This window comes from Acanthamoeba castellanii (assembly GCF_000313135.1).
Source record: "Acanthamoeba castellanii str. Neff unplaced genomic scaffold scf7180000084711, whole genome shotgun sequence".
Lineage (NCBI taxonomy): Eukaryota > Discosea > Longamoebia > Acanthamoebidae > Acanthamoeba > Acanthamoeba castellanii.
This window is the reverse complement of record NW_004457391.1, coordinates 39,307-64,342: the sequence shown is the minus strand read 5'-3', so window position 1 is coordinate 64,342 and position 25,036 is coordinate 39,307. Positions and strand designations below refer to the sequence as shown.

Below are 25,036 nucleotides of genomic sequence, written 5' to 3'. Positions count from 1 at the left end.
TGGGCAGCCAGGCCGAAGCGCAAAGCTGCGACCCAATCGGCGACCATATGTGCAGCGCACAGCGGGGCGTTGGGCGGCGGACCTGCATGGGGTCCTTCCGAGGAACCGGCCCGACGCCTGCCGCGCCATTTGCTGGTTGGGCCGAGAGTGGAAAGGGACCGAGGCTGGCAGACAGCGGAACGAGATCGACAAGCCGCCGCCGGCGGCGTCTATGCGAAGTCTAGGCCCCCCGACCGACTGACAGACCTGACCAACCGCCAAAAAAATGGAGTACATTAATTAATTTCCGAACACTTCACACCAATAACCAACCAGCAAAGTTTCGTCCAATCTCTTTCCACAGAACACCTTATTAGGTTCTGGTGGTGTTCACCTTGATTATCATGGGTTGGCCTCGTCTTCGTTTGTGCCGAGTTCGTCGTCGTCCGCCTTCTCCTTGCCCTTGCTCGCAGAAGCGGCGGCGGTAGTTGATGTCGATGTCGGTGCGGCCTGCTCCGGCTCGGTGCCGACCGATTTCTTGGTGCGCACCTTGCGGCTGAGGAAGGACTCGATCTGGGCCTCGGTCTTCTGTTTCTTCTTCTTGGTGGGGTCGAACGGGGCGTGGAAGGTCTCGTAGAGGTTCTTCACCTTGCGCGGGCCGAGGCCGGGGCACAGCGACAGCTCCTCCATGGAACAGTCGATGATGTTCTTGAGTGAGCCAAAGGTCGACGAGAGCGTGAGCACGTCGGTCTTGTTCACCCCGCGCACCGCCGTCAGACAATCCGACAGCACCGCGTACGGATTGCCGCTCTGCACTTGCTCCTGTTGTTGCGTTGAGACGTCGTCGTTGAGTGTGTGGTGTGTGTGTGTGAGCGGCCGTCGTGCGTTGGTTCATAGTAGACTAGACACACGTGTACCTTGATGATCTTGGCGCCCTTGTTCTCGTAGGCCTTGTAGGTTTCGAGGTATCGAGCCGCCTCGGCCAGACTCCAGGCGCAGATCAGCGTGAACCCCATGTTGGTGCAGAGCAACATCAGCTCCTGCGATCATCACCACGACCAGCAGCGCCATACAGAGTAAGGTCAGAAAAGACGAACGGGCGAGAATGTGAGGAGAGCCTGGGCCGACCTCGAGAGGCTGAGTGCTTCCCTCGACGTCGACCAAGCACAGGACAATGGAGAGGTTGAACTTGCTTCCCAGTTGTCGCATTCGCGTCAGAATGTACTCCGGATGAAGCAAGTGATACTTGATGCTGCATTGGTGGGTGGGTGGGCCACATCGGTGAGATTGCTGACATAACGGATGTGAACAGCAGACAAAGAGGGGTAAGCAAACCTGAGGTAAAGAGCGCACGCCTGCCCGCCCATCACATAGTCTGGCAGCACAGTTTCAGAGTACTCCCACCTGACATTGTTCAGATACTATCGTTCCATCACGCAATACCAAGTCAGACTGGGAAGACCTCTTCAAGTTGTTGTTGTTGTTGTTGAGTCGGCATCGCACCTTGAGCAGGCGATTGCCGCGCTGTCTCGTGCTTACCAGCAGCGGCCGCGAAGGCCCTCGGCGGCCGTCACTGCGCACCGAGTGAGTGAGGTGTAATACAAGAAAATGGAGGCGGGGTGAAGATGTCCACAACCTGTAGGGATTCAAGTCCTGGTACGGGGACGAGGCGGACGAGGCAGAAGAAGACGACGAGCTCGTGCTTGCGGGCGCTGGCGGCGGGCCGAATCCGCGAGAGGGAGCTGCGGCGCGTGTAGACGAAGAAGAAGAGGACGAGGCGCCGGCGGCGGGTGAGGGGTGTGCGGCGAGAAGGGCGTTGAGCATGGTGGGGGAGCTGAGCGCGTATGGATCGTTGGTGACCAGCGCAGATGCTGAGAAGCTGGAGCGAGACTTGGCCACCGCGGTGGTGGCACTGCCCGCACCGCCTGCGCTTGTCGATGAAGCCGATGTCGAGGTACTGGTGGCGAGCGTTGTGGAGGAGGAGGATGCAGATGTCGCCGATCCACTACGGCGGAGGAATGAAGGCGAGACGGGGGCGAGCGACGTTGAAAAGTGAGAACTGCGGACTACAGATTCGGAAGAAGATGACCCTGCCGGCTCCAGAGAAGAAGCAAATGTCATCGAAGTCGAGGAATTGGAAGTTCGGGAAGCTGCGAACAAATCAATTGTGGGCTGTGGTGCGGCAGAGCCCTGGCTATGCATTTCCTCAAAGGAGGGGATGCTAAATCCCTTCTTCTTGCCTCCTCCATCTTCACCCCCTGATTGATCCATTCGCTACACGCCTTCCAAGAAAAGATTCCTTTCCTTTCCTTCTTTTTTTATAATTATTTCATTTATTTGCAACAAGACGAGGGCGCGAGGCAGTATGCAACTGGAGTGTCCGGTACAAGCGCTGCCGCATGAGGTACGCGCCGGCCGATCATGCTTGGGAGCCTTTTTTCTGTACACGACATCAACTTCTAGTTCGAGCATGTCAGTTGCAGTTGGCCATATGGCGCATGCTGGACCGGGCCAGCTTGTGCCAGGCTGCCCTTGTATGCCACGCCTGGCACTTCCTCTCCTCCGACAATCACCTCTGGGTACTACCCTCACCCCCCCCCTCTCCCCCTCTCCTCACCCCCCCCTCTCCCCCTCTCCTCACCCACCACCACACACCACCACCAACACTCCCACTGGCCTGACGGCCAACTCCAAAATTGGGGAAAGGGGTAGGGGCCCCTCTGTGGTGGTGTGGTGGTCTTTTCTCTCTTTCACTAAAGCCCAAACAACACTTGCCAGCGAGAGCTGTGCCGTAGGGAGCTAGCGGGTGTGGAGTGGACTCCCCGCATGCTGGCTCGTCGCCACAAGTCGTGGAAGCGCCACTTCGCCGTACGGACGCGGGCGCTTCAAGGCCTGAGAGATGCCGCCTCTCAGCTGCTCGCTGACGCACACAGCCGCGGGTGGTACGACGACCTCCACATCAAGTCTTCACTAGCACACGCTACTCAGGTGGTCAAGATTGGCTCAACATGTGGTTCGTGCGCACTGCAGTTCGTTCACCGAGACGGTACAGGTCTGTATCTCCTTGTACTACGACCTGGACAAGGAGCCCAAGTATCGCTCCGTTGCGGTGTTGCCGCATGCAATCAGGTGAGTCACATACCGCATCAGCTTGTCGTCTACCAGCTTCACGTCAGCGATTTGAAGGGCTGACTTACTGGGCTGTGCTCAGGTCTCCACCGTCGGGCAAGCTCGCGGTTGCCTTGATTCTTGCCGAAGACCAGGTCAATGTGCGCGCGCAGGCTGCCGAGCTGAGCGTCGCCTGCTTCGATCTCGAATACCTGAAGGCCTTCCACAGGGACCGAAAAGCCATCAAGAAGTGGGGTACGAGTCCTGTACACCTCTTCCTGCAGAGCTGCGCCTTTTCTCTACACCCCGAGTGCATCATGCCTAATCTCTCATTATTATTGTGCGGTAGCGCGCCAGTACTCGAGCCTCCGCGCTCCGCGGCACCTTCTGCCGCAAGTCGTAAGAGCCCTGGGTCCCCAGATTTGTCGGATGAACAAGCTACCCAAGGTCTTGCCAGATGATCTCCCATTGTCAGCCGTGCTCGAGGAGCACAGCCGCACCGCGACCGTGCAGTTGAGCAAAGTTCCGTACATTGACGTGGCCGGTACCTCTATCCTCGATTGTGATGATGACGTCGAAGATGACGACCGTTATGTGGTTGTATCTTACCTATCTTGCTCGCGCAGTGGGCAATGTGGGTATGAGCGTCGCGCAGCTCGTGGAGAATGTGAACCCAGTTCTAGCACAGGTGACGGAAGTCCTGTCGATCCCATGGGACCGGGTGAAGCGCATCACGTTGCACGCCACCAAAGGACCCTCCTTCACCGTTTACACAGCGAGTCACGTCCCACCGGCCCCGCCCGGTCTCAGCTGGACGCGCCGCCCGACGCCACCACGGCAGCTGCAGCCCAACGCGAATTTGACCCAAAAAGGATAAAAGAGAAAACCGTTTTCTGCGGACAAATAATTAATTTAGAATAAAGGCCTTGTCTTTGTGCTACAAACAACAAAAGAACGAGAGATGCAGGCGAGCAAGGCCACCGTAGACGAAGTGTTGGAGGCCATCGCCGATTGTATTCTACAGTGTGTGCTCTTCTCCACCGAAGCAGATGAGACAGGTGCCAAGGTGCTTTTCCCCCTCTGTCATTCGATCTCCATCTCAAGTGCACTCCAATCTCTTTCCTCGGCCCTCCCTCTATTTATTTCTTATGATCCTTTTTTTCCATTCATTAACCTTTATTTATTCTTAACTTTATTTGCGTATTGCAGCTCAAATCCCTCAACACGGACGCACTGCTGCACGCCATGAAGTTCCTCGCGGACCTCGGTACACGCCTCCTCTTCCTCTCTTGAGTTGCATGGCACTCACTTCTTCGTCTTCTTCTTCGTCTTTGACAGCTACGAAGAAGGCAGCGATGTGGGGCGAGCTGGACAAGAAGATGGAGCAGGAGATGCTGAGCTCGACCAAGGAGCTGCAGCAGTGCGTGATCGCGATCAACCGCGACATTCAGACCATCGCCGACAATCCCATCTCCAAGGATGCCAAGAAGTCGCTCCTCCTCGCCGCCAAGTCCCTCATGCAGCGCACCGTACGTCCACAACCTCTCGCGCAGCTCACCACACAACACACCACACACCACACACACACACACACACCACACACACCACACACACTAACCACACACTCAATTCCAGGTGTTTCTGCTACAAACGGCCGATCTGTACGACATCCGCCAAATCATTCGGCTGGCCAGGGAATCCAAGGACTGGAACGACAAGCTGGTGGACTGTCGCAAGTATGTCAGGAATTCCGTGTGTGTGCGTGCGTGCTATGTTGTGCGGTGACGCATGTGCGGTGGTGCGTGCTAGTGCTGAGACGTCTACATTCATGATGTGGTGACAGCGTGGTTGACATTCCCGAAGTGGTGCGGGAGTACATCTTCAAGACGGTGAGCCTCTCCAAGATCGTGACCGTTCGCGTCAACTACATCGTCGACCCCATCCTCAAGAAGAAGCTCGAAAAGCCCAACGAAGTACGGAATGCGATCGCCTCCCTCTTTATCTGGCTTGTTCTTGTCGACTGGGCTTTACTTGTCACATTCTTACGCATGTCGTTGTGTGTTTTTGGCCTTTTGTAGGTCATTTCCACGGCACCCGAGCAGGAGATCCACCTCACCGCCGCCTTGATTCAAGGCCAAGCCGGCGAAGCCGAACTGAACAAGAGGAATGCCTACCATGACCAGGTTTGACCCTGCGCATCATACACACGACACACATGACACACACGCGCGCACAGGCTTGACCTCTATGTCTGGTATTGATTCGATGTAGATCAACTCTGCGATCGAGGAGATCATCTACTACACCAAGGAATCGTCGTCGACCCTGTTTGCTGGTCTCGATCTCGATATCCCCCTTGAGGAGGACGGCGAGGACAGCCTCCCCGGTACGTGCGCCTTTTCCCGAATTCTCTAAACGTTTGCGAAATGTTCACCCAAACGTTTTGATCGCGCTTGTTTGGCGCCACCGAACAGGTCCGCTGCTGGGCGCTGCTGAGATGGGCATTGAGCGGGCCAAGGTCGACGCGGGTCTGGCCCTTCTCGCCGAGTCGCTGGCCACTGCCGACAAGGCCACGGCCACCGCTGCGTGCACGCTGATCAAGGAGGTACCCGAACCGCATGCACGCACGCGCGCCGTTTGCAGCCACATCAGAGACTCATCAGTATGAATGGAATGTTGGGCGGACAGGGAATTGATGGAATGCTGGCGGCGGACAAGCACCCCAGCCTGAAGGGCGCGGCCGAGCGGCTGGCGCAGACCCTGCGCGACCTGTTCGCCGCCTACAAGGAGGTGGTGGCCAAGCCCGGCGACAAGGCCGCTCTCCAGCGGCTGCAAGCGGTACGCCAGTCGCTCGGCCTTACTCGGAACGGCAAAAAGACTCACTAATTCCTTACATTCCTCTACTGGCAGGCGATGGCGGCTGTGGAGCAGGCTGCGGCGCGCGTGGCGGATTTGAGCGCCGCTGCGGCGATGGACCCCATAACGGCCGACGCCATGGCCGTCCACGATTCCCTGCGCGATGTCCGGACCGCGGCCACTGCCGGCAACGCCAACGCCACCAGCGCAGCCTGCCAAGCGGTCGCTGAGGCTGTTGCCCGATTGAACGGAGACCTCGACGACGACTCGCGCAAGCGCCTGCAGGCCGCCCTGGCCAACCTCGCTAACAAGATGAAGGTCCACATCAGGCCACCAGACCTGATTTCATTCAATTTACTGACGTTTTTATCGTTGTTTGCTGTGTGCAGGGCCTGCTGTCGGATGCGCAGATGGTCGCCAGGAATCCTCGCGACGCCGCCGCACTGGCCAAGCTGGACGCAACGCTCGCCGAGATGGGTGACCTGACCAACACGATTCTGGAGGGGGCGAGGCCGGCCGAGGGCGGTATGAGCGCCGAGGACCGTCTGGCGCTGTCCCAGGCCAAGGTCGACAACGCGCTGGCCGCTCTGTCCGCTGCCGAGGCCCGGGGCGACGCTCACGTACTCGCCAGCTCCACTCCGCGCTATGGCTGATCAAATGACGCTCAACTCACTCACTCCTCGGGATCCCGCAGGAGATTGCGAACGCGTTGAAGGCGGTATCGATTGCCGTGGGCCAGCATGCCGCGCTCGCCAAGGCGGTCGCCGCCGCCTCCCGCGATCCGGAGGCCGCCAATCGCATGAACGACGCCGCCGCCAGGTGCGTTTCTTCGCTCTTTGCTCTTCGTTCTTCGTCCTTTGTTCGTCGATTTTCTTCGTTCAAGCAATCGCCCACTAACCGGTCTCCATTGGGTTTTGCAGGATTGCGAGGGCGATGCAGGAGCTCGTCAACTCGACCAAGATGGTGATCACCAACCCCAACGACCCGGCGGCCAAGAAGGCCTTCGCCGACGGCGTGCGCTCGCTTCAGTCGGCCTGCGCCGAGGGCACTGCCATCACCCTCAGGTTCCATCCCGCGCCCTTTCAGTTCTGTTGCATTTCTCCTGCTATTTACCGCGTGTGTGGCCTGTGGGCTTGTGTGGTGCGCGCAGCCCCGAGCAGCAGTTGCTGGAGGCCAACGCCGAGATGGCGCGCAATCTGGACGCACTCGCCTTGGCCATCGCCAACAGGGACAGGTACCCGAGCTACATTTCTACTTTTTCCCTCCCTTTTACTTAATGAGTGACGACCTCTCTGCCATCAGCGCCGCGGCGGAGGCTGCGCTGGCCGACGTGCTCGAATCACTCAAGAAGAACATGATGATCGCCAAGGCCATATCGGCCAACATCACCGACCCGGCCCGGAAGCAAGCTGTGCTGGGCGCATGCAGCCAGATGGCGGCCGCCTTCAACGCCATCAAGGAGAACGTGCCCGGTACGCTCATGTGCCGTGCGTGTGTGTGTGCGCTGGTGCGTGTGCGTGTGCGGTGGTGTCAGTGATGGTTCTCACACGTGAAAACAATCGTAGCTGCGGTTGCGGGAGATCGTGCCGCGCAGGCCAAGGTGACGGCCGGGATGGCCGGACTGTCGGCCGCCGGAGCGCAGCTTGTGGGCGCCGCGATGGCCAAGTCCGAGGAGGCCCTCATGATCGCCAATGCCGCGCGCATCGATGGGCTCGTGCGGTCTGTCGACGAAGCCGTGCGCGCCGGCCGCACCGAAGATGCCACCGCCGCCGCTGCCGTTCTCCAGAAGGCCCTTCATAAGCAGGTTACATTCTTCCAAACATTCCACTCACGCATCGTGAATCAAGGCTGACACACACACGACACACTAGGCGTTGCTGGCCAAGCTCGCGGCGGACAAGAAGCCAAACACCGCGTTTAGCGGTGCACTGCTGGATTCTGGCGCCAAGCTCACGCAAGCCACCGGCGGCTTGGCAACTCCCCACGTCGCGTCCGCTGCCGGTGGCAACGCGACCGTACGCGCCCACCGACACACACACACACACACACACTCACACACACACACTCACACACACAACGGCTCAACTTCTCACGGCGTATCTTGGGGGATGTGCAGGCGCGCAATCAGCTCAGTGGCTCGTTGGAGGAAATTCAAAAGCTCAACGATCTCATCCTCGCCACGCTCGTGTCTCCCGCCGACGCTGAAGACCGGATCCAGCAGTCTGCTGACGTACGTGGCAGACCGCACGACACACGCGGCGGCCACAGGACACACGACACACGACACACGACACACACGACACCCAACGCTTGAAAATGACTGACTTGCCGGTGGTGGTGGTGATCATGTGTGGATGTGCGAGCAGGACCTGGTGCGAAGGATTGACAGCTTGGGCCAAGTCAGTGGTGCCTCGTACGAAGAACTGAGCGCCATCGCCGACGACTTTGCGCAGCAGATCCTCTTGGCCAAGGCCGCTGCCGACCGGTAATCACCGCACACACACTCGCACACTGCACACGCACACACCGCACACGCAGGGCTGACGCAGGATGAAACCTGGCAGGTGCAAGGATGCAGAGCAGAGGAACAAGCTGCTGACGGCGATCAAGAAGGCCGAGGAGCAGCTGCAGCAGCTCCGCACGCTCACCGCCCAATTGCTGCGCACCCCCAACGACCCCGCCCTGCACCAGGCCATCGAGCAGCTCCTCGCCGACATCAAGAAGGCCTCGAAGGGTACTCTCTCTTTTATTCTGATTTCTTATTCTTTTTTATATTTCACTTTTATATATATTAAACGAAATATGTTTATTTAATTAATTAATTTGCCTATCAGGCCTGGCGGCGGCGGTTGCTTCGCCGCCCGAGGATAAGCTGGTGGCCAACGGCGCTTCGCTCCAGGCCGATCTCGACGCTGTCACCCGTGCCATCAACTCGGGTACTCGCTTCGTTCTTTTGTCGCCTTTCGTTCTTCAATCGCTTTTCGTTCTTCTGGTTCTTACATGTCGTCGGGGTGCGCCGCAGGCAACGGTTCGGCCGTCAGCGGCCTGATCCCGAGCATCGAGAGGCGAATCGACCTGCAGGTGGCCACCGCCAAGCTGGCCCACAGGAACACCGAACACCCCGAGGTCCTCCCACTCGACTCGTGCGTCGCGTTGCGTTGCGTGCGCTGATTTCTGTGGGTTTTTGTGCGCGTGCGGTGCGTGCGACAACAGGTGCAGGAGATACTGGTTGCCGAGGCCAAGCGCCTGGAGACGACCAAGCCGGCGCTCATGGCCTCCCTGCGCACCGCGGCGGCGGCGCCCACTGACTCCGCCAAGAAGAGCGAGGCCCTCAAGCACGTCAAGACCGCCCAGCAGGCCAACGCCGCGTACGCCGCCCTCGCACGCGCCAGGCTGATGTCAGCTGCGTGGCTGACTGTGGTCCATTTCTGTGCTGACGTCATCCATTGTTGGGTGGCCCAGGCTGGTCGATGCGGGCAAGCGGGTGGCGGCCAAGGAGCAGCCGCGGGCCAGGGCCGACATGTCGAAGGTGACGTCCGTGGCCGGCGCGGCGGCCGCCATCGACGCGGCCCTGGTCGGCCGCTCGGCCTACGACGACTCCACGCCCAAGGGCCGCATCATGAACGCCTCGCGCCGCATCGGCCTCGAGATGGCCAAACTCTCGCAGGCCGCCCAACGCGGCGACAAGAAGGAAATCATCCGCGCCACAAAGTACGTGCCTTCCGTGCGTGCGGCGTGTGCGGTAGCGTGTGCGGTCGCGTGTGTTGTGTCTGACTTGCTCCCGTCTCTCTGTGTGCGCGCTGGCTTAGGGCGATTTCGGACATGTCGGTGGAGATCGGCAAGCACACGGAGGAGATGTGCAAGACGTGCCGCGACCCCAAGATCATCGATCAGCTCCGTTCCTCGGCCCACGCCACCCGCAACTTTGGTAGAGGCCACACATTCCTATCTCACATAGTCTCACATTCCACTAACTATGCGTGTGCGGTGTCGTGTGTCGTGTGTGTCATGTGTGTCGTGTGTCGTGTGTGTCGTGTGTGTCGTGTGCAGGCATTCAGCTGAAGATCTTGAGCGCGGTGAAGACGGCGTCGGAGGGCGTCGACAGCACGACCGAGGGCCAGCTGGTGACCTGCGGCAAGGGTCTCGCCTCCGCCGTGATCGCCCTCATCGACACCGCCGAGGTGGGCGACCTCAAGCGTACCTTTGCCTGATCTTCCCTTTTCTTTTCTTTCTTTATATTTCTTTCCACGTTTGCCTCTGTCGTGTGCAACAACAGAAAATAAAGGGAAAAATAATAATAGTGTAGAGTTGCGTTGTTGTCTGCCAGTGGTCGGTCGGTAAGTCCTCTAGCGGTCGTTGATGGTGGTGTTGGTGATGCTGGCGTCGATGATGACGGTTGTGAGCCGATCAGGCCAAGGTGGCGTAGTAGTGCCGTCGGCTGTAGTAGAATCGGTACCAGAGGAAGCCGGCGGCGGGGATGATGCCCGCCGCGCACACGCTTCCGATGACGATGCCGGCGATGGCGCCGCCGCCAAGGCTGTCGTCGCCCCCGCTGGGCTTGTGCGGCGGCAGATGACACTTGCTCGGGTCGCGCATGCACACAGCACCTGCCAATTTTTGGTTCAGCACACACCACCGCACACACCGCACACACCGCACACACCGCACACACCGCACACACCGCACACACCGCACACACCGCACACACCGCACACACCGCACACACCGCAGAGAAAGTAGAAGGGAGTAGAGGTACCGCCTCGGGAATATGAGGAGCAGGAGCCCATTCCGCTCTCGGTGCACCAGAAGCAGTGGGAGTTGAAATCGGTGCATTCCGCAGTCCACCGGCGCTGCGGCGAGAAAGAGAGAGAATCGAGTAAGCGGGCGGTGACGCACTGCCGCAGTGCTAATGCGCTCTCGATATATTCCTCGAGGCATCAGAATACAGAGAAGTTTTGTGGTTCCATCACGTAAATGAATCTGCAAGTATTTGCTCATCATTGCCCTCAACACCCACTGCGCGTGCGTGCGTGCGTGCGTGCGTGCGTGCGTGCGTGCGTGCGTGCGTGCGTGCGTGCGTGCGTGCGGTTCGGTCAACGTACCAGGACACTCGCCGTAGAACCAGTTGGACGGACACTCAGCATCGCCGGGCTTGGGCGGCGGGTTGGCGATGGGCAGGCACTTCAGGCTGGGGTCGCACCACGCGCAGTGCGTGTTGCCCGGCTGCGTGCACGCCGCGCAGTCGGCGAACTGTGGGCACGGGACTGTGGCGTTTTAATAATTATAAAATAATAATATATAATAAAGCGAAAGGCGGGAGCACTTACTCGCTGCGCAGCTGCCGTACTGGTAGGCGAGGCAGGAGCCGCGGTCGGGCCGGAGGTGAGAGCCCGCCACGCACTTGGTGTAGTTGCACCACCCGCACACCGTCTGCTTGGTACAGTCCGCGCATTTCGTGAAGTTGGCGCAGTACTCATCTGCACACACGCGCACGCACACGCACACGCACACGCACACGCACACGCACACGCACACGCACACGCACACGCACACGCACACGCACACGCACACAAGCGAGTGATTGAGTACAAGAGCTCTTGTAGAAGGTGGTACGGCAGGCTGGGCTACCGTAGCATTCGTTGGTGGCCTCGCCCTGGCATTGGCCGGGCGAGCGGGTGGAGTTAAAGCAGGCCTTGGATGTGGGGCACCACAGGCACTGAGCGCCGGCCACGCACGTGGTGCAGTTGGTCCCCAGTGTGGGGCACAGGTCGGGGCTGGCCGACGGCGACGGCGTGGCCGACGGCGAGCTGGAGGGCGACGCCGACGGCGAGGCGGAGGCCGATGGGCTGATGGAGGGCGACGCCGACGCCGAGGGCGAGTGGGAGGGCGACTGGGACGGCGTGACCGTGGGCTCCAGCGGACAGTTGGCCTTGCCCCAGATCCAGTACGGCTTGGCGCACACCGCCAGGTGATCCTACACACCGCGCGACGGTTACGGTTTAGTTGCGTCTTGTGTGTGCGGTGCGCGCGGTGCTGTGTGCGGTGCGTTGTGTGTCGTGTGTCGCGTGTGCGCACTTCGTTCGGGCCGGTGCTGTTGCCCGGCAAACAAAACTTGGAGCTCGCACACCACCCGCAGCCGCTCAGATCGGCGCAGTCGCCACATGTAGCCGCCTCGCACTCAGTCAAATCTGTGTCGCACGCCCAGACGAGGCCAAGTGCGGGTAAGGTACTGCGCTGTGCGTGCGTGCGTGCGTGCGTGCGTGCGTGCGTGCGTGCGTGCGTGCGTGCGTGCGTGTGCGGGTGCGTGCGTGCGTGCGTGTGCGGGTGCGTGTGCGTGTGCGTGTGCGTGTGCGTGTGTGCGGTGGTGCGTGTCGTGGGTCAAATAGTGTACTGTGACAGTCTTGGTAGAACCATCGGCTGCAGGTGAGGAAGTTGGTGGGTCCGGAGTCTTCGCCGGGCACGCAGGAGCCGTTGAGAAGGCTGTTGCCCGTGGGCTGCAGACACCAGCCGCAGCCGCCCTTGCCCGTGCAGGTCGTGCAGTTGCCAAATTGGCCGCAGTCTGGCGGCTGACGTTTAAATGGCACTGCGTGGCGAAATGGTTGCGTCGCACACGACACAGCGACGTTAGTAGGAAAGCTCCGCGTGCAACACGCACCACCGCACACGCACATGCACCACCGCACCTCCCAGCCGATAATGATGGAGAAATAATTAAGGTATTGTAAATAAATCAATCATAACAGTGGAGGGCGAGCGTACTGTCGGACCAGGCGAGGACGACGCTGCACGTGGCCATAAGGAGTAGAAGGAGCGGCAAGCCGGTGGCAGCCCCCCTCCCACTCATCTTCATTTGCTTGTGGCTCCACACGAATCTGTTTTTTTACAGATTAAATCAAACTGGAAGTGTGGATGGTGCCCAAAGTACAACCGAAGAACCAAACGACCGAAGAATAAGAGCCAAAAGAAGGAGAGGGAAAGATGAAGGAGGGGGGAGTGAAGAAGACAAAGAAAAAGTGGAGATGCTATTAACATGGAATGTCAACTATGTAGCCGGGAAAAAGAAAAATCATTTTTCTTTGACTTTTTAGATCAAAAAGATGGAAGCAGGGCAAGTGGTGCGTTCGGGAGCTGGGCTGCTGGCAGCCGAACGTAAGGGGGCGTCATTCCCCGTGCGAGACCTTACTCTCCTCCTCGACCCTGCCACCCCACGACGAGTACGCCCCTCCCTTATTTAATATTATTTTAATAACAAGTATTAAAATCGATTATTGCTTTATTGTTCTTTTTATTAATAAAACATGTTCAATAATGAATGATGTTATTTTTTTTTAATGGTTGCAGGAGAACTTTCGAGCTCTGGTGGCTAAGGACCGTGAGTTCGACAATCGCGACCAGCACTTCCGCAACCGTACGGAGCGCTACCAGCACGCGTTGGGCCTCGTCAAGCACCTCCACCTCTACAAGACCAAGCTCGGCCTCAACCAGACCGGTGCTTCCCTCCACGTTCTGGGCCAACGCGGAGCCTGTGGTGTTGCTGTACTGACACACGACGTGTGAACGTGTCTGCACCACGGTCGTATTCATGTGTCGGCAGACATGCGGCTGCTGACGGAGGAGGCGCTGACCGAGTTCCTCCCGACGCTGCTCCACGAGATCGCCTTCGTTCCGTTCATTCGCAGCCAGGCCTCGCCCGAGCAGGCGCAGAAGTGGTTGCCCCTCGCCGAGCAATACGTACGCGCACGCGAGATTCATCTTCATCTTTGCACCACCTTTGGTGTGGCCAATTGACCCTCTCTTGTCTCTTTCGTTGTGTAGCGGATCATCGGTGCCTATGCCCAGACCGAGCTGGGTATGTCCCACTACTCGTCTGGCGTGTGCCTCGTGAACTTCAGAATTTTCTGGTCTTACACTTTCTCTCTCTCTCTCTCTGGGCAGGTCACGGATCGAATGTACAGGGACTGGAGACGACGGCCACGTTCGTGCCTGAGACCGACGAGTTTGAGCTTCACACCCCGACCCTGACTGGTTCCGGCCCACTCCGCTTCTTCAAGTGTTGATCTGGGCCACACACACACGCAACACGCTGAATTTTTACTCTTCCTTGGTCGGTCGCACAGCGACCAAGTGGTGGCCAGGTTGCATGGGCAAGACGGCGACGCATGTCGTCGCCATGGCACAGCTCATCATTCACGGCAAGAGGTAAACCCTCGCACTCGGCTCTTCACTTTACCGCACGCGCGCACGCACGCACGTTCATGCTTATCGCGTGTGGTGTGTGTGTCATAGGGTCGGCGTACACGCGTTTATTGTGCCGATCCGTTCGCTGGAGAATCACATGCCCCTGCCGGGCGTGACCGTGGGCGACATCGGACCCAAGCTGGGGACGGACTCGAACGACAACGGATACCTCCGTCTCGACCACGTCCGCGTTCCGCGCGATCACATGCTCATGGGCTTCGCCAAGGTGCGCGCATCAGCCTCCAGCCAAGGTTTTGTTGGCCGGCCGGTTGGTGCTCTCTGACAGAGGTTTTGCTGATGCAGGTGGACAGAGAGGGACGCTACAGCAAGCCGGCTCACGATAAGATCGCCTACTTTGGCATGCTCTACATTCGCGCCTCGCTGGTCGAGGAGGCCTCAAGGTAGCAAACACACACAACACACACACACACAACACACACACACACACACACAACACAGCGCGGCGCTAAGCTAATCTCACGCATCGCATTCTGGTCCCCTCCACCTGTAGGACTCTCTCCAAGGCGGTCACGATCGCTATTCGCTATTCCGCTGTTCGGTGCCAGTTTGCTCCGGGCAAGGGCGAGCCAGAGAAACAGGTATTCCACTTATGCGACCCATAGGTTTTCATGGGCGCTGCAGCTCAACTCGAATCACTGCTGCGGGCGTGCGTCTGGTTTTGTGTGCGCGTGCACGCGTAGGTGATCGATTACCGCATGCAGCAGTACCGCGTGTTCCCGTACCTGGCGGCGGCCTATGCGCTCAAGTTCACCGGGCGCTACATGCGCAAGCTGTTCGACGAGCTCGCACAGGTAAACCATTTCCGACTCCCGGCGCTGTTCGCCACCGATGGCGCGCTAACGGTGGTGGTGGTGGTGGTGCTCGCGTAGGGAATCACCAGCGGTAACCTGTCGTCTCTGCCCGAGGTCCATGCCACCAGCTCGGGCCTGAAGAGCCTCACCACGACCATCACGGCCGAGGGCATTGGTACACCACACCAACCCGCCTGGACCCTGGATTGGTACTAGTCGACATGAATTTAAACCATGGCGTGAACCAGAGGTGTGTCGCCGTGCGTGCGGCGGGCATGGCTACACGCATTCGAGCGGTCTCGGCAGCCTCTTTGCCGACTACGTCGGGGTGCTGACCGCCGAGGGCGAGAACTTTTTGCTGACCCAGCAGACCGGCCGCTACCTGCTGAAGGCCTACGAGAAGCTGCGCCGCGGTTCCGCCGCCTCTTCTGCCGAGCCCAAGATCAAGTATCTGGAGAATGTAGACGACCTCCTGCAGGGTACCCCCCACCCCCAAGCCTTTGCCACTGCTGCCCTTTTCTTTTGATTTAAAAATTCATCCTCGTTTTGCGATCCGCAGCCAAGTGTTCGGCCAAGAGCGCGGAAGACTTCCTGTGTCCGCAACGGCAGTTGCATGCCTACATGCACGTGTGCGCCAGGCTGCTTCACGAACTCTCCCTCGGCATGCTTCACCAAGTTCAGGTCTGTTGCTCGTTCTTCGTTCTTCGTTCTTCGTTCTTTGTTCTTCGTTCGTCTTCTTCTTCGTCTTCTTCTTCGTCTTTTGGGCGTGTGAGTAGTGGTGGCTCACCTTCATCGTCACTCTTGCTAGAGCGGCACGGCGCCGCACGAGGCGTGGAACAACAGCCTGGTGGAGATCGCGCATCTGTCGAAGATGCACTGTCTCTTCACCATCGTCTTCAGCTTCAGCGCCACGCTCGAGAGTGAAGTCAAGCCGCGGCACCCACAGCTCTATCCCCGTACTCAAGCGCCTCTGCGACCTCTTTGGTGAGCCCACACTCTTTGTGATTTCGCTTTTTCCTCTCTTTTCGTTGTTCTTCTTCGCTCTTTGTTGACGGTGGTGGTGTGAGCGATGGTGCAGCGCTGTACCAGGTCGAGCAGGAGACGAGGTTCTTCCTTGAGGGCGGCTACCTGTCATCGGAGCAGGCGGTCATGGTGCGCCAGGCCGTGCGCGGGCTGCTGGTGGCCCTCCGCCCCGACGCCGTTGCGCTCGTGGACGCGTTCAACTTCTCCGACCACTCCCTCAACAGCTGCCTCGGCCGCTACGGTAAGCCTCGCACAATAACCCAGCGATCTTTGTCAGCGCGCTCACTGACGATCCGCACACACACACACACACACACACATACGCACGCACGTGCCCAGACGGTCGTGTGTACGAGGCGCTGTACGAGTTTGTGCAGCGCGAGCCGCTCAACCAGTCGCCTGTCGCGCCCGGCTATGAACACATCCGCCCTCTCATCCGCGGCGAGCTCCTCCCGCTGGCCGCCGGCGAGACTAAAGCCAACCTCTGATCGTGTGTGTTCTTCTTCGGGCCAGTTTGGGAGTCGACATGATGCAGAGAGGTGGTGCTTTTTGTGGAGGAAAACAAGCCTCAAGCTTTCTCCTTGCCTTAGAAACACAATCTGTACAAAAAGAAAACCACCACCACTACCGGGTGATGGTGAGGGTTCGTAGCTTGTAGTTGTGGCTCGTGGGGTCGTTGTCGTCGTCGTCGTCTTCCCTCTCACTCTCCTCGCCCTGACGCTTGCTCTTGAACTGGTCGAGGTCGACGACGAGCATGCGCGACGGCTCGTCCACGGTGATGTCGATCATGTCGTCGCCCAGCCGGTGGCGGTAGAGGTGCTCCCGGTAGTGGCGCGCGTGTGCGTACTGACTGAACGGCGGCGGCAGCCTGTAGGCCTTGATGTCCTCAAAACCCTGCACCGCAGGCGAATCATATCATCAGCAGCGACAGCATACAAGAGGCTGGCGGGCGACGTACGTGGCTTCGATACCAGTTGGCAGCGCCTTCGGTCGAGTTGAGCACGACGTAGTGGTAGTTGGTGTTGTTGGCGGCCCACGACAGGGCCTCGTCGAGCAGGAGTGCGCCGCAGCCCTGGGCGCAGAAGCAGCTGATCTCACCGACGTTGCTGATGGCGCCGGTCACTGGGTCGGGCTTGGCTGCGCGCTTGTTGAGCGGTGGGCCCCTGTGTTTGGCCAGCAGCCAAAGATGTCAGCTCGAAGAAGACGAGCATTGAAGACCTCATTGAAGCTGGGACTGCTGGGAAGTAGGCGCACCAGGCAAAGTAAGTGGAGTCGTGCACGAAGACCTGGAGCACGATGAAGCCCACCACTTTGGCCTTACCGTCGTCTTCTATGCACACCCACGCGTTCCACGTGTCATCGGTCTGGTGCTCGTCCCACACCTTCGAGAAGAACTCGGGCGCCACGTCCAAGCATCCTGCCCACAAGCAATATCAGGATGCATGAAACAAAACTCTTTTGTGGGCCGAGTGCAACATGTACCGGTCTTTCGATTGATGCACAGCTCTTCAGGATGAATCTTCTTCTTTATATGTGCAGGGTCCTTCACCTTTACGATGTAGCGCTTCTTGATGCCAAAATCTCCCATCATGTGTGCTTCGAATGAGCGCCTTGCTTGGCGCCGAGAAGTGAGGCTGTCAAAAACTTCTTAGAAGTGAAAAGCAAAAGAAAACCAAATTAGATGGGCAGGATAAAAGAAATTGTTTTCCTTTATATTTATATTTATTTTCCTTTTCAGATAACGGAATGGAATGTGAAGCACGTGCCTCTTGTGCCGAGCAGAGGCGGGGCGCATTCAATCTGAGGGTAGGAGAAGAAAGAATCCACTGGCCGACGCGAAGAGGCTCGAACTTGGAGAAGGCCTCATCGGGGTGTTGGGCGGAAATTGCAAGCGTTAAGATGAGGCGCGGAGGGCGCCACGGCAAGGGATCCGCCAAGTCAGGGGGCGGGGACAAGAAAACACCTCATTCCTCGAACGGAAGCTCTAATGGAGGCGCATCTTCGAAGCAGGCGCCAATTACGACAGCGAGCGCATCTAAGCGTGCAGCGATGCACGACAGCGGGACGATCTCGCAGTTCTACTCCCCATTTTCGTCTGTTGCCCGGCCATCCGTGTACGATCTCGACGAGATGCTGCGGAAGATCGAACAGCTACACGCTCCCGTTGGGCAGGCCAGCATCCACTTCGAGCTCATGCTCTTCCTTTACCTTTTCCTCCACACCGTCCTTCAGAATTTCAACATCTACCGGACGGTACATCTCCCCTTCGTCATCACCAATCGCCGCACCAGGGTGGCAGGCCTTCCATCCTCCCATTTCGTGGTGTCCATTCATTGTTCATTCCTCGAAACCCTCTCTTTTTATGATGATCTCATCTCGTCCGGATCCTTCTCTCACCCTTTCTCTGTAACCTACGCTCACTCAAATACCACCCGCCACCACACACCTCCAGAATTTCTACAACTACAACTTCTACCTGCTCTTCCTGACGGTCATCGTCTTGCTCAAGGTTCGTACGAACAACACCCGTTCACCTCCTCCTCCTATTGCTCTCGCTACCTACGCTTTGAAAGACAAGCTCATGCGGCCTCTTTTTCTACAGCGCGTGCTGTTGGGCTACTGGAAGCAGGTCCGCTGGCACAGCCCGTCGCGGCTGTCGTCGCCGCAGATCTACCTCAACCTCATCATCATCGCCGTCATCGTGTCCAATTCTGTGTACCTCTTCTTCCAGCTCTTCCTCAAGCATCCCTTCAAGAACTTCCTCTTCCTCGTCTACCCGTGCGTCCCTCTCCACACCCGTGTGTGTGTGTGTGTGTGTGTGTGTGTGTGTGGTGTGTGTGTGACTTGGACGAACGCCAACCAACTCAACTATCCCGGGTCCATGATTAGGTTTGTGTTGTACGTAGCGTGCTACGGGCTCGCGTGGAGAGGAACGAAAAAGAAGAAGCACGAAGGCAAGTCGTCGAAGCACAGCTGCTACTACGGAAGGTTCGAACCTCCACTCACCGAACTCGTCGTCCACCGCGACCGCCCAGTCATCGTACACCGCCGGTGGTGGGGCCAATGATATGCTGCTGACGCGGTTGGTTCGCCCTTCACTCCAATCGGCCGCAGGGATGCGGAAGAAGCCACGGAGTGGTTCGTCGACCGACTGAAAGGGGTGGCCTATTCCTCGCTCGAGTGCGGCTACTTTGCTGGCTTCCTCCCTCTCAAATTCCTACAGGTGCCCAGTCTGCTACACGTGTGCGTGCGTGCGTGCGTGCGTGCGTGCGTGCTCCTATTGCGATTGAGCGTTGGCTAACACATGTGCTGTGTGCAGCATGACTATTTGTACTTTGACTCTGTTCGCTGTGCGATAATCGTGCTGTACATCACCCTCAACTCGTTTGTCATGGTACGCGCACATTCTTTGTCCACTCACCCATCATCTCTCGGGCGAGGTGTGTATGTGTGTGACTCACGCACGGTAACTCGCAATCTCTCACAATCACGCGTTCTGTGTACTCTCGCCAGCTGTTCGCGCATCTGCTGTGCACGTCATTTCACGAGTTGTACCTACATTCACAAATGCTCGGGTGCTGGCGGATCTGCGGCGCGACTCGACGAGCCTCTCCAATCTCGGACGAGAGGTTTGTTCTACACCCCCCCAATCACCACCACTGCCCTCAACTCACCTCCCCCCCCAAACGCATTGTCGTGCGCAGTGAAGAGGAGTCGGAGGGTAACGGACATGCCGAGTCAGATAGCGACGAGTCCACGTCTAAACCCCACAGCAAGAGCACACGAGATGGTGCGCCACCATTCTTGCCTTCTTGCTTCACTTTTTATTTATTTATTTACTTTAAAATATATCGCTGTCTCCCGTGTCGGTGTGCTGACGTCACCATGGTCATGTCCAGACGAGAGAGTAGGCACGTGGTCTCGAGAGGCCGGTCCCTACGAGCGGGGCGTGGTGGTGCGGCATCGTGGGAAGCACTACGTCGCCATCGCTGCGCTTAACTCGGCGCAACCGGGCCTCTACCTCCCCTGGCTCATCTACGTACGTGATAATTATTATTAATCAAATCATCATTATAATAATGAATTTTATTTGTTGTGTGGCGCAGGTGCTTTTCGGTCGACCGGAGCGGGTGCACACCATCGTCATCCTCGCCCAGAGCGTCGTGGTGCTGTCGCAGCTGTGTTTGCTGCTCAATTCGAGCGCGTGGAGCACGTATGCGGTGATGCTTGGCTGCAGCTACGGCGTGCTGTACTACTGCATCGCCACGCGGAGGGCCAACCTGCCCCTCGCCTCCGGCCTCCAGCCGGGCGAGTGGCTGCCACGCCCGCTCGCCGCCAAACTCAAACTCAAACCCAAACCCAAACCACAGTAAAGCACGCTTGCTGCTTATCCCGCGCACAGTGAGTAAGCGGAAAGCGCGCGAAGTCTTTTTCGAAGGAAAAAAGAAATAAAATTATTTTCTGCGGACAAATTGCGGCACATTCAAGAAAGACTTAATGGCGAAATTTGGGGGAAAGGATGGGCTACGGCGAAAACTGAAGGGACCGAATTGCCGGGATGTACTCTGATTTGGCCCGCAAACAAGAACTTTCGGGCGACAGTCCAACCTGAGAGTTCAGGGAAGCGACGGCCAAGCCCGGGTATAAAATTGGCCGGTCCAGACCGTCTATTCCAACTCGCACTGCCCACAAGACTACATATACAGCACCTCCAACATAGCGGCCAACATGCAATCTAGCACCACCACCACCACCGACCTCCCCATCTACGTTAAGGTCACCCAAGCCAGCGATACACGCACGGTGGTCACCGCCAGCGCAAGCTTCGCCGAGCTCGAGCGCCAGGTGAGGAAGTCCTTCGGCCTCAGTGAGCGCCACCAGCTCGACCTGCGCTACATTGACGACGAGCAGGACCGCGTGTGCGTCTCGTCCGATGAGGAGCTGCGCTACGCCCTCAACTCCTTCCAGGACAAGAGCCTACATCTGTTCCTGGCCACCAAGAACGCGGAGGAATCGGCCAACTGTGCGGACAAGAAGGCCTACGCCGACGACGACGACACAGCCAAACACGAAGAGGCCGCGCAGGAGCTGAAGAAGAGACTCGACCAAGAGGGCTTCGATGTACCCGAGAAGAGGTGCAGGAAGCTCGTGGCCAAGTGGAACGGCAACGTAGACCTCGCGGAGGAGGCTGCCCGCCTGTGGCGCCAGAGGAAGGCAGCTCGCGCTACTGATGAGCTGCTGCCTCAGGGCTTCTTCCCCAGCCACCACAGCCCGCACCGCCACTTTGGAGGCCACCACGGCCCCCACCGGCACTACTTCGGTCCCCACCACGGTCCCCACCGTCCTCACCACCAGCCTCACCAAAGCCACCATCGCCGCCACCACATCGACGACGCCGAGTGCGAGCCCAAGCCCGGACCGCACCACCTCGTGGGCCATCACTACCGCCACGGTCCTCACCACGAGGTCCACCAGCTGCACTCTCACCATCCTCACCACCAGCCGCACCCGCGCCACCATCGCCACCATCACATCGACGACGCTGCGTGCGAGCCCCAGCACTGCGGCCACCACGACCACAAGTGGAAGAAGCACCATCACCCCGAGCACAGATCGCGCCAGATCGAGGCGCTTCTCCTCCACCGCATGGCCAAGAGGGAGTGTGCGCATCAGGCTCTCCGCTGCCCCAAGGCACACCACGGCCTGGGCGCCGGGCGTCACCACCACGCCCATGGGCCTCGCCGCTGCCGCGACCTCAGCCACGGCCACGGCCACGGCCCTCACCACCCGCGCCAGAGCTTCTGCGCTACCCCACCGATGCCGGGCTTCGCGTTTCCTCGTGTGCCCCGAGCCCGCTTCCACCACCACTGCTTCGCCTGAGTGCAGACTCTCCCAAGCGGCATCCGTGTCCTCCTTTTCTCTTGCACACATAAAATCTTGTTGAACGCCACTCATTCCCTTCTTTGCCTCATGACCCTGACACGATCGACACCAGCAAACAGCAAACAATGGAACGACAACCCTCTGGCGTGTTGTGTACTGTGCTTTCTTGTTTTGTTGTTTGCGTCAAGCCACCCGCTCGGGGCTTCCGTTCTTGGCGTTCTCCTTGTCTGCAGCGGAATGGGCCTCCATGACCTTCCGCTTCTTGATATTGGCCGGCTCGTTGGACTGCCTCTCTTCCCACTTCTTTTTCTTCATTGCAGGCTTCGTCGTCTTGGCGGAGGTCTCCGCCTTCACCTTGGCGCGCTTTGCTCGATGGCCTGCCCGCTCCTCCTTTTTGTGCCCATGTCCCCCATCGTCTCTCTCCTCCTCCTCCTCCTCCAGCTTCACCCGACGCTTTCCTCCTCTGTGTCCATCGTCCGGCGCTTCTTCTTCGTTCTCCTCCTCGTCATCATCTGAGTCATCATCCTTGCCTTCGCCTTCGTCGTCGGACAGCTGCGTGAGGCCGTGCTTGGTGTCCCACCGCTCTCGGTGCTCACTGTAGCCTTCCATCTCCCACGGAGGCGTCTGGTCCTCTCCGTATTTGAACTGCGCCCGTGGCGTGCAAAATGTAAGCGTCGTGTGCGTGTGCGTGTGCGTGTGCGTGTGCGTGTGCGTGTGCGTGTGCGTGTGCGTGTGCGTTACCTTAAATCGCCAGACTTTGAACCCACTCTGGCCCGGCTCTTGCCAGTAGCGGGTGACGTAGTAGAGGCCGTCGTAGCGATAGCCCTCCGTCGGGGCGTACGCGCCCGAGCGCTTGCCGCGGACCACGCGCACCGGGGTGTGGTCGTCGCAGCTCTTGACCAGCGACGCATTGTTGTTGTTCAGGGGCTGGTCCGAGGTCTGCGGGGCCGTGCGCTTGTTTCCCGAGAGGTCTCGCCCGCCTGAAGAGTGCGCGCGTGCTTATCGCTATGAGGTTACATCGCACACACGCACACGCACCACCGCACACGCTCACACACCACCGCACACGAAGAGGTGTAACGTACCGCTGCCGGTGTAGAGAAACGTGGTTCCGTGGTCGACGTCGTCTTCGTAGCCGCCGTTGAGTACGATTGAATAGCAGCCGGTCTTGGCCGTCCCATGGATGCCCGACACCCACGGCCTGCCGCACACGCACACGCACAAACGACGCGAAACGCACGACACACGACACAGCCCCACACGTTGAGCAAAGTTGCCCGAGCCCGTCGATGCAGGTCGCCGCGTACCGATGCACACCGCTCTTGGATGTGATGATTCGGTTGGGAAACCAGTCTCCAATGTCCACGCCTGGCGCGTGTGCGTGAGTGCGGTGGTGAGTGCGGTGGCGAGTGCGTTTCCTCTCCCTCTCTCTCTGGGACTGGCTCGTACCATCGATGGGTCCGAATGAAGCCGGATGCGGGTAGCTGGGGATCGACGCTCCCAGCCTTTCGTTGGTCCGCCTTACGCGCGAGGCCGCCGCTTCCTGCGATCACGTGAAAACCGATTCTTAGGCACTCACGACACACCACGACACACACGACACGACACGACACGACACGACACGACACGACACGACACGCACACGACACGCAACACGACACGCAACACGACACGACACGCAACACGACGCATACGTTGCGAACGCCGGTGGCGTATTTGCCGATGACGGGCGAGTCCTCTTCCTGGTCGTTGGCCGAAGTGGTCGCCTTGGGGCTGAGGCGCTTCTTTTGCGTCCCTGCTGGGGACTGCTTGTCGAGCAATGTCTTCCTCTTCTTCTTGCGCGCGGCGAGTGCCTGCCGGCGTTCGATGCGCGCGCGCTCTCGCGCGTCCTCCTCCTTCTTAAACCGGTGCCCGCAGCTGTCGCAAAGAGTGCAGGGACCCGCGGGACCCCTGACTCGAACCAACGCCAATCAATCACAGTCAGCGCACACGCCTCAAACCGCACACACACGCACCACCGCCGCACACGCACGACAGGTACCTCATCCAGGTGGTGGTTTCGGTTGTGCAGCACTCGCGACACTTTGGCAGCTGCGCCGGCTCTTCTTCTTCTTCCTCCTCCTCTTCTTCGTGCTCCTCGTCATGGCCCGGCTTCTCGCTCGCCATGTCTGCGCCGCCAGCCTCTTCCTTCGGCGGCGCCCGCGCCATTTGGTCTGGTCGGGCGTCGCTTACGCGTTCGGCCGGCAGCGCCGCGGTGACGTCTCGCACCGTCTCCTCCTCCACGCGCGCCACGGCGGATTCCGCCGCACCCGTGGCTTCATCGCTCGGCCCACGACCAATTCTGGAGTCTTCGGCCTTCGGCCTCGGCCTCGGCTTCGTTCTGTGGCGGCGCCACCACCACAGCTTCATTGCCCGGCTTCGTTTCCGCAGGTTCCGAGCGCAGCGCCTCGCCGGCCTTCTCCTCGGCTTCCACCACTGGCGGGACTGGTGCCGGCGGGCTAGACCACGGGGAATCCTGCGTGGCCGTCACACCCTCGCTCTCGTCAGCGTCGTCGTCGTCCTTATCGTCCTCCTCGTTGTCGCCGTTCGTCGTCTCGTCATCGTCGTCGCTGACGATGGTGAAGAGCTCGCGCTCATCCACCACCGCCACCACCTTCTCCATCAGCTTGTGGCTGCCGGCCTCGACGTCAAGGCCCTGCAGCGTCGCCTTCGCCCCGTCGCCACCACCACCACCGTCATCACCGCCGCCACCGGAGCTGTCCGAGCGCTTGGCCTTCTTCGCCGCCGCCGGCGTCTGTTCCTCGGAAATGACTGACGGCTGCGGCTTGTTCTTTCTCTTGGCGATCCTGCGCGGCTTCGGCGGCTCCACCGCTGCCGGCGCCACCGCCTCGGGCTCGTCATCGTCCACCACCACGACCTCGACCTGCCGGTGCTTCGTCTCAACGGCGGCCTGCGGGGCTTTGTCGACCTTGTCGCCGGCTTTGTCGTCAACCTTATCGACATCGTTGTCATCGTCGGCCAGCACGATGGGCTGGTCGGAGGTGTGGCCCTGGGCCTGCAGCGACCGCGCGTCGACCTGCCGCTCCCACTCGCGCTGCATGAACCGGAAGGCCCGCTTCTCGGCGCGCAGCTGGACC

At 59.2% G+C, this 25,036-nt stretch overlaps 9 protein-coding genes across 9 annotated transcripts in view; 5 read left to right on the top strand and 4 right to left on the bottom strand.

The window, feature by feature from the left end:
• Positions 1-381: 381 nt before the first annotated feature.
• On the bottom strand, positions 382-2,250 carry ACA1_377430 (DNA repair protein rad10 subfamily protein; the record flags this gene model as incomplete). Its single annotated transcript, XM_004337604.1, has 6 exons — positions 382-801; positions 897-1,019; positions 1,108-1,231; positions 1,315-1,400; positions 1,483-1,552; positions 1,616-2,250. The coding sequence occupies 6 exons, from the start codon at positions 2,248-2,250 to the stop codon at positions 382-384; spliced, it is 1,458 nt and encodes a 485-aa protein (XP_004337652.1).
• A 94-nt stretch (positions 2,251-2,344) lies between these two features.
• On the top strand, positions 2,345-3,964 carry ACA1_377420 (L1P family protein; the record flags this gene model as incomplete). Its single annotated transcript, XM_004337603.1, has 7 exons — positions 2,345-2,383; positions 2,463-2,558; positions 2,758-2,847; positions 3,032-3,108; positions 3,191-3,342; positions 3,437-3,631; positions 3,714-3,964. 7 exons carry the CDS (start codon positions 2,345-2,347, stop codon positions 3,962-3,964), a joined length of 900 nt encoding a protein of 299 aa, XP_004337651.1.
• An 84-nt stretch (positions 3,965-4,048) lies between these two features.
• Positions 4,049-10,154, top strand: ACA1_377410 (uncharacterized protein; the record flags this gene model as incomplete). The annotated part of the gene is made up of 26 exons (XM_004337602.1): positions 4,049-4,153; positions 4,297-4,354; positions 4,426-4,616; positions 4,723-4,823; positions 4,931-5,060; positions 5,166-5,270; positions 5,359-5,473; positions 5,562-5,692; positions 5,776-5,925; positions 5,998-6,261; positions 6,333-6,563; positions 6,638-6,762; positions 6,864-7,007; positions 7,094-7,177; positions 7,246-7,408; positions 7,538-7,747; positions 7,815-7,958; positions 8,060-8,173; positions 8,310-8,428; positions 8,508-8,677; positions 8,778-8,879; positions 8,966-9,069; positions 9,157-9,311; positions 9,406-9,654; positions 9,753-9,871; positions 9,994-10,154. 26 exons carry the CDS (start codon positions 4,049-4,051, stop codon positions 10,152-10,154), a joined length of 3,744 nt encoding a protein of 1,247 aa, XP_004337650.1.
• Positions 10,155-10,350: 196 nt separating this feature from the next.
• ACA1_377400 (plexin repeat domain containing protein) lies at positions 10,351-12,793 on the bottom strand (the record flags this gene model as incomplete). Its single annotated transcript, XM_004337601.1, has 8 exons — positions 10,351-10,495; positions 10,700-10,793; positions 11,046-11,207; positions 11,271-11,420; positions 11,572-11,917; positions 12,019-12,131; positions 12,335-12,502; positions 12,703-12,793. 8 exons carry the CDS (start codon positions 12,791-12,793, stop codon positions 10,351-10,353), a joined length of 1,269 nt encoding a protein of 422 aa, XP_004337649.1.
• A 247-nt stretch (positions 12,794-13,040) lies between these two features.
• ACA1_377390 (acylCoA oxidase like protein) lies at positions 13,041-16,504 on the top strand (the record flags this gene model as incomplete). Its single annotated transcript, XM_004337600.1, has 16 exons — positions 13,041-13,157; positions 13,285-13,432; positions 13,538-13,674; positions 13,759-13,792; positions 13,879-13,968; positions 14,061-14,142; positions 14,230-14,407; positions 14,485-14,582; positions 14,693-14,780; positions 14,883-14,993; positions 15,072-15,168; positions 15,242-15,472; positions 15,553-15,674; positions 15,802-15,949; positions 16,072-16,257; positions 16,356-16,504. The coding sequence occupies 16 exons, from the start codon at positions 13,041-13,043 to the stop codon at positions 16,502-16,504; spliced, it is 2,016 nt and encodes a 671-aa protein (XP_004337648.1).
• A 136-nt stretch (positions 16,505-16,640) lies between these two features.
• On the bottom strand, positions 16,641-17,607 carry ACA1_377380 (uncharacterized protein; the record flags this gene model as incomplete). The annotated part of the gene is made up of 4 exons (XM_004337599.1): positions 16,641-16,910; positions 16,975-17,179; positions 17,271-17,433; positions 17,499-17,607. The coding sequence occupies 4 exons, from the start codon at positions 17,605-17,607 to the stop codon at positions 16,641-16,643; spliced, it is 747 nt and encodes a 248-aa protein (XP_004337647.1).
• Positions 17,608-18,065: 458 nt separating this feature from the next.
• ACA1_377370 (uncharacterized protein) lies at positions 18,066-20,389 on the top strand (the record flags this gene model as incomplete). The annotated part of the gene is made up of 10 exons (XM_004337598.1): positions 18,066-18,269; positions 18,469-18,525; positions 18,619-18,814; positions 18,923-19,004; positions 19,131-19,239; positions 19,336-19,410; positions 19,530-19,567; positions 19,721-19,806; positions 19,916-20,055; positions 20,123-20,389. 10 exons carry the CDS (start codon positions 18,066-18,068, stop codon positions 20,387-20,389), a joined length of 1,254 nt encoding a protein of 417 aa, XP_004337646.1.
• Positions 20,390-20,744: 355 nt separating this feature from the next.
• Positions 20,745-21,896, top strand: ACA1_377360 (PB1 domain containing protein; the record flags this gene model as incomplete). Its single annotated transcript, XM_004337597.1, has 1 exon — positions 20,745-21,896. One exon carries the CDS (start codon positions 20,745-20,747, stop codon positions 21,894-21,896), a length of 1,152 nt encoding a protein of 383 aa, XP_004337645.1.
• Positions 21,897-22,082: 186 nt separating this feature from the next.
• ACA1_377350 (YDG/SRA domain containing protein) overlaps positions 22,083-25,036 on the bottom strand; it is a gene marked incomplete at both ends in the record, with an annotated part of 6,163 nt that continues 3,209 nt past the window's right edge. Inside the window, 8 exon segments of the mRNA XM_004337596.1 lie at positions 22,083-22,544; positions 22,641-22,879; positions 22,985-23,100; positions 23,207-23,267; positions 23,349-23,442; positions 23,594-23,849; positions 23,941-24,222; positions 24,233-24,993. Of these exon segments, the coding sequence (XP_004337644.1) occupies positions 22,083-22,544; positions 22,641-22,879; positions 22,985-23,100; positions 23,207-23,267; positions 23,349-23,442; positions 23,594-23,849; positions 23,941-24,222; positions 24,233-24,993 (2,271 nt within the window).